Here is a 13,221-nt window from a genome sequence, read left to right as displayed (position 1 = left end):
TATCCCCACTGAACCCGAAGACTGTGATTTTGGCTTCTGTTCCACTGCAGACGGATTTTTTCTCTTCTGGTTGACTTTCAAGGTGGTCCCTTACTCCAAGCTTCTCCGGTGATGGCAAGAAAAGTTCTTCTTCTAAAGGGCTGCCGTGGTGGTTTGTGTTCATTGCTTGGTTCCTTGTTGCAGCCACCAGTGGTGTATCTGGGTTCTTTACCATGCTCTATGGGCTGCATTATGGCAAGGAGAACTCCATCAAATGGCTTATCTCCATGGCCATCTCCTTCCTGGAAAGTCTTTTCATCACACAGCCCTTAAAGGTGAGATCCTCAGAAATAGAACCACTGGCCAATACAAACTCATTCTACTATCATTTCAGGAAGACAATGTAATGTGTTCTAAAGAACCACAGGATTTAACAGGTAAAATGAGACGTCTTTGCCATTAAAACAAGAGCTAGGAGGTGGTTTACAGAGTTCTGTTGTCTTTTGTTGACATTAACTCCATTAGTTTCATCTCCCTTGTTTTGTCAGAGTTTAATAGGTGACCAGGGAAGACGTGTCATATGGCAAAATCAGTTTAGCTGGATGGACCCCAGTGCTGTGCATTGTTCTCTTGTTTATGAGCTTCAGCTGCATGAGTTCAACAAAGCCAAAGCACAGTTGCTCTCCTGCAGTGCCTGGATCCAAAGGGATCCAGGGCAAAGCCTGAGCTTCTTTGTATGAAATGGGCGTATGGTGAGTCTATAGCTAATTCTTTCCAGGTGCTGGGATTTGCTGCTTTTTTTGCTCTGGTTCTGAAGAAGGTGGAACATGAGGATGAAGAAAACACAGCTATTGATGGGCCTTTATCTGCACCAGGTAACTGTCTGTAAAGTGAGAAATTATTAAAGTGAAATGTTCTCCAAGCTTTTGGAGTGCTTTATGCACAGATATGTGACTCAGCTCAACTGAGAACTTCACTAGTTATCTTTATATACGTAAATCTTAGCTGACAAGGTTAGCAGGAATCACTAAATCCACAGGTGCTGTGACTATGTGCCTACCCATTAGCACACCCATGATCAAGGTGGAAGTGGAAACCTAAATAACTGATTTTGTACCAGCTGGAGAAAATATAAAGACCAGTGTATGTTTAGGTTGGATAAATCTTGCAGAACACTTATTGAAAGAGACCACGTGATCAAAAAGATAAAAGAGAAGAAGTTCTGGATCAAAAGAGCAATACTTCCTTGTTTATCTTTTTCCATATGTTTTCACCTCTGCAAATATATATACATGCACAATCTCCCCTAGTCCTGTTGTAAGATTGCCCCTGTTATTGGAGGATCTACTTGCTGCCAGGATACTGATATTTGACTCCTTCCTTCCCTCCATCCTTGGCTTGCCTATGTCAGGAAAAAAGAAGTATTCTCCTATATTGATTCATACTAGATCAAGAATTGTACAAGTGGATAGCCAATCACTTTTCAGTTTGTCAACATTCAAGGAACATCTAGAAAAGAAAATAATAAAAAGTGGCAAACTGACTGAAGCCATTATAATCAAAATTAATGAATCAGTGCTATTAGTATACAGTAAGCATGCTTAAATATTTTAGCTCTCACATCAGACATAAGAAAAATCAGATATACAGGGAGGTTTGTTTTAGCTCTGTGCAGACATCTCAGTATTCATGGCATGGCTTGCAAACAAAACCTCTAACTATTCCGCAACCTAATGAAAATAAACACATGACCCAGTGCAAAATGGACTCTTCATCTAGATTGGTAGACCTTTATCTGACAAGCCTATCTAAAACTCAAGTTATCTCTCAAGGAAGTTTCCCACCTCCTTTAAGTCTTATGATATGAAAGTCCTCAGTATACGTTGTTTTCCACAACGACACTTATCTGTATTACTCCCATAAACCAAACAGTGGCTTCTGCAATCACAATCATGTCTAAAAAAAGCTGATAGCAACAGACAGGAGTCCTAGCGCACAGCAAAGAATCCCGATCAACAGCTTCCTCCCTGATCAGTCTCGGGCTCTGAATACGTCACCTTCTGAGATGCTCAGCCTAGAGAGAGACACTTGGACTACACCTAGGCCTAAACCTAACACACTGTGTTTGTGAGCTCCTTTCCTCCCCGCTGTTGCCTTACTATACTGATTGTTAAAGTCACATCCCCTGCCTTCCTAAGGGAAAGCAATAAAAAAAAAAGTTTCCTTATAATGTCCAAAGACACAAAAAGCAGGATATAGACCATCTGTTGACTAATTCCAGGGTATTCTGCTCTCACTCACAGGTGATTCAAACCCTCTCTTTGGAGCCCGAAGGGACAGTAGAAGCAATATTTACCGGCCACCTCCTGCACTTGATGTGGAGAAAATGAAAATCAGCTGCATGAAGGAGAAGAAAGCATTTGCTCTCATCAGAGAAATCCTGGGTATTCTCCATATGTAGATTATCTTGTTTTATTCAGTAGTATTCATCAGTATTTCTACATCAGTGAAAATATTGTTCTCTTGGGTGAAAAAGTTTTGGCATATCTTCAGCTTTCTGCCAGCCATTACGGTGTAGAGACAGGCTGTTCAGTGGCAGTTGGAGCTGAAAGGAGGTGGGAATGTTAGCTGGAGATAAAACTGTGGCTAGAGGCTTGATTTTATGGTAAAGAAACACATTACAGACACATGAGAGGTTAAAGAAAAGTTAGAAAGGGTAAAAGGAGGAGGTCAACAGTTAAATGAAGTTGAAATCAAAAGAGCAGATGGAGGCCATCTTTGGAGGCCATCTTTGTGAAAGCAGATAGTATCTATAGATAATGATTTATACCCCAGTTTTATTTCCTCCAAAAACAACAGAAAAATTACCTCAGCTTCACTTGGAACAAAGTTAGACTACTCATTTTATTTAGAGCTGTCATTACTGTTGGTGCTCTGCCAGCCTTCCCACTCATTTTCTCGACCGCTACTCGTATTCCGAATGTGATATGCTTGAACAGCAGCACATTGAAGTAGCTTGTGTAAATTCATTACCACTGGTCAGTCAGAGTCTAGCAAAGCATCTCCTTAACCTAGTAAGTGATGACAGCAGTAATCATTCATGCAATCTATTTTGAACAGCAGTGTTAATTCTGAGCTCACATGTGCTGTCTCTTCTTGTTTTTTCCAGCCTATCTGGGGTTTTTATGGATGCTGTTACTGGTTGCCTATGGGCAGAGAGATCCCAATTCCTACTACTTAAACAAACACATTGAGAACATCTTTACAGATGGATTCCACGATGTCTACAGTTATCAGGATTTTTTCACATGGGCAAACACTACTTTAGTCAAAAATCTTTATGGATCATATAAAGGTGCAGAGTCACGTCGTTTCACTTCAGCTTGCTAGATTCTGAAACATTGTCTTTCATACATCTCCCTAACTTGCACACGTATATTTGACCTGAGAAAGAGACTGTGAGTGTGTAAGACTGGTATGGATTCTTATAATATGAATACCAGTGGATAACAAAAACCCTACAGCCCAACTCCAAGTTTACTGTGCCCTGATATTTTCCTTATCTTTAATATAAACGGAAAGTTCTGCACTGTAATTTTACATTTTTCACATTTTACATTACTTATTCCAGATATTCAGATATATGCCTCAGTTTTACACAAGTTTGTTTCCATAATTCAAAAAAAGAATGGCAGATAGGTGGCACTATAAACCTTTTCCTCAGGAGAGCTCTGTTTGCATCATAGCTTAGGTCAATGTGAAGGCTAATTATGCAGTATCACCATGTTTCTATCTAACCATATCCAGTAATAAATATGACCCATTTTCCAGCTCACGTTTAAGAGTAAATACTGAAATACATTAGCAGAGTTGTTCATTGGACATGACAGGCACTGACCAACTGTGGCCAAGTGAACACTGCATACAGCTACTCTGCCATGTGACTCGAAGCAAGTCACTTTTCTCCTCCAGGCCTCAGGTTCCTTCTGTATAAAATACAGATAGGTAGTGATACTGAACTCTGTTATCTATGGATGTTATCTATGAACTCCATTCAAAAACACGAGGGCTTAATTGTCATGATTATTTTGCTTACTGTGTTTTTTAGAAAAGAATCTATGGCAAAATATTAATGCATTAGTGAATAAGATGAAGAAATATTATTAGTAGTTCTGTCATATTGCCAGTGCTGCTCTTTTCCATCTCCCATTTAGGATTCATTACAGATGGCAATTCCAAGCTGGTGGGTAGTGCTCGAATTCGCCAAGTAAGAGTGAAAGGAGACACCTGCCCTATTTCTCCCAAACTCCAGCGTGTGATTCGGGAATGCCATGCTCCATGCTCCATATTCCAGACAAACAGAAGATACATCAGATTATGGGGAACACTGGAATACTTTGGTCTTTGATAACTCCTCTGACTTGAGCTCAGCGTGGCAGTATCAGAGTCAGTCCAAACTGAGAGGACACCCCATCTGGGGCAAACTTGCCATCTACAGGGGAGGGGGATACGTGATTCACCTGGGAACTGATCCCAAGAATGCCTCCAGGTACCACTTGTATTCTTGTAAATTATTAGTGTATCTGCTGTAATGTCAATGATGCTCTTTCCTCTACCCTATTTAAGACTCATTTCAGATTGCATCCTGAGTTTTCCTGCTGTGCATTGTGCTGGGTATTGTAGATACTACTGTGGTGTCATCATTGTAGTTTATGCTCCTATCATCTCGCTCCAGCCTAGGTAACAACCAGGATCCAAAATTAGAACCTTTTTCTCCTAACTTACATGCATGGATTCCAGATTTACATAGCTGCAGAAATACATAATGTTGACAAACTAGTAAAACAATCCTATCAATATATTAATCCAGTGTTGGATCTAGTCTAGCCTTTAACTTCTAAAATATTGAATTTTCTAAGGGGATGACAATGGTTGTGAGGAAATAATTTAGCCTAAATCTTGTTATGTTAATCTAATGTTATCTTGTTACTATGCTTGAACTATGATATGCTTGCCTGTTTTCATATCATAGTAAGATCTGTGAAGCTTCTTTATCTCTCTTTAGTGTTTATACTCCCTAGATCCTTGCAGACAATTTTGTATCATCTACCTTAAAAGAGGAGAATTAGTGAAATTGTACTGAAAGCAATCTCCTGTGTGTTGATATGAATAGTAACAGGGAATACTTTTTGAAGTGAAATAATAGAAAATGAGGCCTTGAAACCCAGGACTCAAAAATAATTCGGCAGATAAGGGACCCGAGATAAATGAGCAGGAAGCAGTATCCCACAGGGGTGGAGATCCAAACTTACAGATAACTTATATGTTGCCAGAGATATCCGTATTTGTACAGGAACCTATATGAAGTAAATGATCAGATACCTGAGGCGTCTTAGGTTTAGCACTGGCCAACATCTGGTACCTGCTTCTCCAGAGGAGCCAAAAAGAAGCTTACCACCTAGACCAATAGTACAAATATCCCCTATATCCAGACTTGACAGACCAGATGTCCTCTTGAACATCTTACCTCTGGTTTACTCTTCCTCTACGATAATATCCAAACATTCCTATCCTCCATGTGATACTGTCTCTCTCCTGTATGAGTTAGATCACTGGCTATAAATTTTTCGGCAGAACTCTCCAGTACCTTTTCAACAACGTCTGGCTAGACACCTTCACGAGAGCAGTGTTTGTTGAATTTACAGTCTACAATGCCAACGTGAACCTGTTCTGCATTATAAGCCTGATGTTTGAAACCAATGCTTTAGGTGAGAACCTTTTTTAAGTTACACATTTCTGAAGACAGCAAGCAGTGCACTACAGAGTGCAGATTTACATGCTGTCAGTGTTTACCTAATTCTTGATTCAGTAAATAGAAGTGTTTTAATAAATCTAATAATGACAGAATCAATGCAAAATTTATAAACCATTTAGGAAAAATGTAGCATCACAGTAAAACAGACCATAATGGAATATCTTATGCTTGCTTATGCTGTGGTCATCTCTGATGAAGAAAACATGGTACTGAAACTTAATCTCCAGAATTTACACAACAGGAACAAGAAAAATGATGTTTCCTAATCATTTCAGCTAATCAATACTATATTAAGACAAAAAGTACAAATAACAGAGTCTTGCCTTTTTTGTTCCAGAAGACTTCTAATATATAGCCATGTAATCATATAATACATAATCTGGATACAACAAGGAAAATAGTGAAACTAGATTCTGGTTTGAAGGCCATAGTAAAACATCTAATCTGAGCAGTAGCCTCCCTCAGGTCTGTCCCAGTACTGGAAAATGCCCAAACCAGACCACAAAGCTGAGCTCATTTTCTTTTTAGAATGAGATTCAGATTTACATCTCCAGGTCCTCCTGCTACATTTCTGCAGTTGTAGTCCAATCCAAACTCTGCCCTGCTGGGATTAATATCATACTATCATACAAGAGAGCACTAGCACTCTAAAAGCCATCGACCTGCCTGAAATTCCTATTTGAGGAAAATTTCAAAGAACACTTATAAGGCTACTCACATAATCAGGTCTAAATCTTAGTTCGATAGTTGGATTCAGTGTCACGTCGATGCGAATGCGAGTATGGAATTCTTACTGGTGAACTAAATTGTTTGAATGAAAACAGAAAGATGTAATTATTAGAGCACTGAGGTGAACATTGTTTGTTTTTTAGGGGCCTTCTTCACAAGCGCAGAGCTGCAAAGTGTCCGGCTTTACCCATACACCAACAGTCTCCACATATTTGTGGTTGCAGCAGAAGTAATTTATTTCCTCTTTATTGTGTACTACATGATAGTACAGGTGAGATCCAATGGAAGGCTTGGCTGACAGCATCACCCTATGTCTGGTTTTGATTTCACTTACAAAAACTTCAGGGCTTTACTTGATTTCAGTAGTGCTGCTGCTGATTTGCACCAATGGAAGATTGAATCAGATACTGTATCTGTATTAAATAATAGGAAGGCAACATTTTATTTGGCTGGAATGCTTCTTTTGAGAAAGATAACGAGAAATTAGTGCAAGATGTAGTTTTATCGATGTGCAGTAGTCTGCTTTATTGCAGAGGGGATAGCCCTAATCTTTAGCCCTAATCTGTAGCTCCGTACATTGTATGATACGGAGTCATGAGACTGAAACAGTAAAACTCCTCTTTTCACAGGGAAAACTGATGAAGACTCTGAGATGGAAATACTTCCACAGCAAATGGAATCTCCTGGAGATGGCCATTATATTGATTAGCTGGAGTGCCCTGTCAGTGTTTGTGAAGCGGACAATCCTCGGGACCCGAGACATCAGCTACTACCAGGAACACAAAGAGGAGTAAGTACTAATGCTAGTTAGTGCATCCTTTGTCAGTGCTACTTGTGCAGAAACAAATCTACTTTTCTACTTCCCAGACAGCAGCTTGTCTATGCTAGATAATGCTACCCCTATATGGATATATTCATGAAGCATGTAAGTATTTCAGGGCTTGGATGTGTGCCAGCAATAGGATTTTCTTCTGCTATTGCTCTAATAAAATCCAGCAGACTTGAGCACTAAGTTCCCTAGCCTAGCTGCTAGTTCCCTGTCTGCATCACCCTCTTCTGAATCAACCAGCCTTTCTGCTACAGCACATCCATCCAGATAGTACATAATCTGCCTCATTCTTTGTCGTAAAAAGCCATTGGTTAGAGGACAATAATGGCTTATTTTATACAGAATGGAAAATGATAACATCTGTTAAAAAATGGTCACACAGGAAAGAGGTCATAGAATCACAGGATAATTTAGGAAGGAAAGGACCTCTGGAGGTCTCTGCTCCAACCTCCTGCTTTGATGTTAGATCAGGTTGCTCTCGGCCTTGTTTGGTTGAATTTTGAGTATCTCTGAGGACAGCCTCCCTGGATCCCTGTTCTAGTGCTGAACCACTCTCACTGTGGGAGAAAAAAAGAGGTTTTTTCATGTCCAGCTGGAATTCCTCTTGCTGCAACCTGTGGCTGTTGTCTCTTGTCCTTTCACTGTGCACCTCCAGGGCGTGTCTTACTACATCCTCTCTATAACCACCGACTAGGTAGTTGGAGACAGCAATTAGAGGCCTCTTTAGCTTTCTTTTCTCCAGGCTGAACAAACCCAGCTCCCACGTCCTTCTCTTGTATGTCCTGTACCCCAACTCTCAACCATCTCAGTGGCCCTTCACTGGACCCAAAGTCCTCCTTGCACTGGGGAGCCCAAAACTGGACTCAGTATTCCAGATGCAACCTTGCAAGTGCTGAATGAGAGGAAAGAACAAACATTTACCTTAATCTGACAGCTACATTCTTGCTACTGCAGCATGCATCATATATGCGTATGTCATGTGCTACATTAGCATACAAAATTTATAAAAGCTTTTTGCGGTCACCTCTGTTGTCAACAAAATCATGAGTACAAACAATGTGCTACCTTTATAAATGGTAAATATAAGTATTACCAAGTTTTTTTCAGCTAACATTAAGACTTGACTCACCTCAGTCACCAATCACAGTTCTGACCTCCAATATTTTACTCCACTCCTTACGGTACCTTCTCACACATCTTGTTGGAAATTAGCTAATCCTGTCACAGCTAGTGCATCCTGCTAGCTGCGCAGCACCAGTAACCCCATCCTCTTCAACTACACATGCATAGAAGAACCTGTCTTCCTTTCTAAGGGTCAGAATTTGATAGTAAGTTTGCATTAGCTCCTTCAAACTGTGACTTGCTAAAAATGAACAGTATTTGGGCTACAGCCTAGACCCTCTCTCAGGTCTAGCTAATGCTGATAAAAAAACTCTGCCATGTACAACTGAGCTTTTTGTGTGCACACAGCAAGAAGTACAGACGGGAACATTCAAGGAAGAACTCAAGTTAGCTCTCCTTTGAAAACAAGGACAGAGTGACTGGCTTTTCCAGCATACTCATTTATGCACTTCAAAGGCTTCTGTGTGCACGGTCTATTACATCTTTTCTTTTTTTCTAACAGCTGTGTGAGCTTTAATGAAACAGCAAGAGCTGATGCAGTTCTCGGCTACCTGATTGCGTTCCTAGTGCTTCTCTCCACAGTGAAACTGTGGCATCTCCTGAGGCTCAACCCTAAACTAAACATGATCACTTCAACTCTAAGGAGGGCATGGGGTGATATCTCTGGATTCATCACTGTTATTGCAATCATGTTCCTCGCCTATTCCATTGCTGTGAGTACCGCTGTGGTTTCTGTTGTCTGCAGTCTGCATCCAGGTACCCTCAGGTTAAATGAATTATTTCTGAATGCTGAAAGCAACATAGCTTTGAAATGTAAAGCTGAATAAAGCTGCCTCTCTAAATCTTAGGTTAGCAGCTTGGAACCCAATTCTTCAGTATAAGTGAAAGAGAAGTTAAAATATCCACTTCTCTGTTCTTTGCAAACTGAAATTTAGTACAAAAATCAAACACTGAAACAAAGAAATGGATTCTCTGTGTGTAATAGGTGTGACAAAGAACAAAGTACAAGAAAAATAATTTTCTGGATAAAGCTCAAATTGGGGAGAGTGCAGCAAGTGCCATTTTCTGTTTGGCTAGTTTTTAAGTGGGAAATAATTATTTTACTGCCTATTAAAGGAATGCTTATTATGCAAATAAAATATTTTCATTCTAATAAGATTAAAGAATTATTGGACTGCAACTATTTATGTATATTTACTGTTTTAGCTGAGAAGTTTTGTGTAAATCTCCTGGCAGAGTAATGTGGGAAATTCAGCACATCTCAATTGCAAAATCACTGAAAAAGTGGAAACCATCTGAGCCAAAGCCAAACTGCCCTGTAAAGGGCAGTCCTGTGACAAACCGGACCTGCCGCAGTCTCACACTGCCTGATTTCACATTCCTCATCTCTCCCTCTAGCACTGACACTCTAGCACCTAAGTAGCTTTAGGCACTGGTGTGGCCACAAACTTAACAGGTAAAATAAGTGATGAGATCAGTTCCATGACCCAGCCTGTTGTCACATCATGCAAGTGACGGAGCCCTGAAAGAAAGAGGCAGAAGGATGGAGAAAAAGGTGAGACTGCAGTGGCCCCCTTTTAAATCAGACACACTAGGCCCATGAGATATAAATGAAGAAAATAGCACCTTGGTTACTGAGGGCAAACAAGGAGGTTGCCTATTTGGAAGGATCTGTGCACTGAAAGGCAAGTGTTTGTGACTATGATTAATTTGGTCAATTACGCAGGGATAAATCTGCTACTTGGAGGCGGGCTAAATTACTTTCATGATTTTGTCATGTATTTGCAGATTTTTTACATATCTAGTGGCAAGCTGAGCAGATATAAGACATTCTCATATCCATGATTAAAGGTCTTACAGCTACACATTCAGAAAGTGTGAATCCAGTTCTTAGCTCTAGGTTAGTCTTCTTCTGTGACCTTGTCTGGTGTTTCCCCTGTTTGTAAACAAAAAAACCCCAAAACACAAAAAAAGCTTCATGGCTCTGATGACAAGCTAGGAGGGCTAAATACAGCAGTCATTAGCTGATTTTGCAACAAGTACTCTGATCATGACACAAGATATGCCTTCTTTCCTCTGCAGACAAACTTGATATTTGGCTGGAAGCTCTACTCTTACAAAACACTCTCTGATTCAGCAGAGACCATGGTCAGTCTTCAGCTGGGAATCTTCAACTATGAGGAGGTACCACCTCTGATTTTGAGAAGTTTATCGCTGTGTAATTAGCAGCTCAGCTATCAAATATGCTTTGAACCAGCAAATAGAAAGACTTTCAATTAGTGCTAGACACTAATCTAACTTTGCAAGTTCCACAGGCTCCTAAAGCAGCCACCTTTTCTCATCAAGACAAGAAAAAGACACTGAGTGAAATATATCTCACATCCCATTTTGACCATCGGTAGACTCATAATGAACATTTCGTTGAGAAAGGTGCTCACATTTTAACTAGATGTGTTACTTATTGACTACTGAAAGTTTTGAGTAAATTCCTTAGAAAGCTACAGACAGAAATGTGAGTGATGCCTTGCATTTGTTCTGAACACACATCCATCAGCTTCTCAAGAAAGGCAGGGCCTTCCGCAAGGGAACTTTACATTACATTTGTTTTTATTATTCTTGACTTTTTCATTAAGTTCTTTCAAATATTACAATATCCTTTGAATGACTCTGTGGATTAAGCTAGTTCTCAGACATCCGTGACAGTGAAGTCCTCCCTGGTGGTTGTTTTTAGACCATGGATCCAACAGGGGTAGCTTTGAAGATCAGTAATTGGGCATAAAGATTTTCACCTCTATATCCCACTCATGAAAATACATTCCTATGTTATAGCTTACATGAAAATGAGGGGTTTGGGTTTTTACACAACCCTTAGTTGATATGTGTCCGTGACAGTCTGACTGGGTTTCTTTGTAAAGACACTACTAAATAAAAGCATACAGAGATTTCATCTATACTTTCAAGGCTGAGTCATGATGGAGCTTCAGCTGTTCTGTGGATAAACAGGTCTCCAGACTTGTCAACTTTCACATGAAACTTTAATACCCTTACAACCAAATGCAAACACTTAAAAAACCCCAAGGATTGACCATATTCATATAGCATATATATAAAATATTATATCATCATCTTTGTACTATATCATACCAACATAGGACAGTGACTAAAGGAGAAAATTTGTATATACATGTATAATATCTATAGAATAATTTATTAGTCACAGGGATTTTCAGAAACAAACTCCTTATTGTGCCTTAACTGCTTGTATGTTGTTTTGGTTTTTTGTTGTTTTTTTTTTTTAACAATCAAAATATGATGTCTTACCTTATTAATACTACAGGTCTTGGACTACAATCCAATTTTAGGCTCATTCTTAATTGGATCCTGCATAATTTTCATGACATTTGTGGTACTGAATCTGTTCATTTCGGTGATTCTGGTTGCTTTTAGTGAGGAGCAGAAGCACTACCAGGTGTGTTCATCTAAGCTCTCCTGCCGTTTTTAAGATTTATTGTGCAGTGCTTACTCATGGTTTAGGTATTCTACCATCAGATGAAACCCATGTAAACTCAGTCCAAGTCTTAAGAAGCCAACATTTACTCATAAAGCACACTTCAGATTTTCCAGATTTACGCTGTCCATTCCTGTTCAGATGAGTCCCTGTTCAGATTTAGTACAAGATCTGATTTGTAGCCTTCTGTTCACATACTAAATCCAGCAAAAAAGTCTTAGACTTGTGCCCCAGCTCCATTGAAATCAGTGCCAAAACTGCTACTCACTCCATGAGGACATTACAGCTCCTTTTAAGCATGTCACTGTGAGTGCCTGACCCATTCAAGCTATTGATAGCATGGTGTGAAATCCAGCTTAGTACTGCAGTACTGTCCGAAATTCCTCTACAGTGTAAAGCCAAGGGAAAAGAAAACTAAGGATATGGTCAATAGAAATCAAGATATATTTAATTTCTCTCATTTACTTCATCTAGAAATGGTGGGTAGCTCATTGTGTATACCACTAGCTGTATGGTAGCTGGCAAGTGAACTCCAGGTTCCTGTAGCAAGATTTCCATGGGCTTTGACAGAGCCACAACTTCTTCTGTAATGTCCATGCTCACCCATGCTCATCTGGGACTTTCATCTTGATAAAAATATTGGCATGATGTTTTGCTTTAGCAGTTAGTTGTGCTCTGCTTTGAGTGAAAATGGGCTTATTCCACCTCAAGTAGAGATTTTCTCTTGTGACTTTCCCTGGCTTCAGCAGAGGCTGTATCCGCTTCCGGTCTGCGCATCTGAGTAACTTACTTCTCATTATTTTAGGCTTCAGAAGAAGAGGAGATTGTTGATCTAATGCTAATGAAACTTTTCAGTTTCTTCGGGATCAAATGCAAGAAGGAAGAGAAGCCAGCCACTAACGATCAACTGAAATAACCTGTCAACGATTAAATGATAACCACAATGAAAAGTCACTTTGTGGGTGAAAGATTTACTTTTAACTATCAGCTGCAGTGGCTAGATTTAGGTTATTGTGGCTTCTGACTAAAATGCTGCGGCGTTCAACCAATAAACTTGCTGATGTTATTACGGAGTATTAGCGAAGAAATAATGCTAAATCTAAGATAAAGTGTCCTACGTGTACTTCCTGTAGACTTAGCATCTGTATTTAATAAACACTGAGCGTTTGTTGCACCGTTTGGCTAAAACCACCCGCGTTCCGCCAAGCAAGCGCCATGGAAAGATGGCGACCCCCGTGG

The 13,221-nt window shown here is 39.8% G+C and overlaps 1 protein-coding gene across 1 annotated transcript in view; it reads left to right on the top strand.

Annotated features, from left to right (window-relative positions):
* PKD1L2 (polycystic kidney disease 1-like 2) overlaps positions 1-12,898 on the top strand; it is a 42,117-nt gene extending 29,219 nt beyond the window's left edge. The window contains 13 exon segments of the mRNA XM_009332327.1: positions 83-314; positions 758-869; positions 2,283-2,423; positions 3,149-3,334; positions 4,194-4,315; positions 4,317-4,528; positions 5,614-5,747; positions 6,667-6,794; positions 7,153-7,313; positions 8,977-9,187; positions 10,557-10,658; positions 11,812-11,943; positions 12,788-12,898. Coding sequence (XP_009330602.1) covers positions 83-314; positions 758-869; positions 2,283-2,423; positions 3,149-3,334; positions 4,194-4,315; positions 4,317-4,528; positions 5,614-5,747; positions 6,667-6,794; positions 7,153-7,313; positions 8,977-9,187; positions 10,557-10,658; positions 11,812-11,943; positions 12,788-12,898 — 1,984 coding nt within the window.
* Positions 12,899-13,221: the final 323 nt, after the last annotated feature.

Source organism: Pygoscelis adeliae, unplaced genomic scaffold, assembly GCF_000699105.1.
Source record: "Pygoscelis adeliae isolate BGI_AS28 unplaced genomic scaffold, ASM69910v1 Scaffold18, whole genome shotgun sequence".
NCBI lineage: Eukaryota > Metazoa > Chordata > Aves > Sphenisciformes > Spheniscidae > Pygoscelis > Pygoscelis adeliae.
The sequence above is the reverse complement of the archived record's forward strand: the minus strand, read 5'-3'. Positions and strand labels throughout refer to the sequence as shown.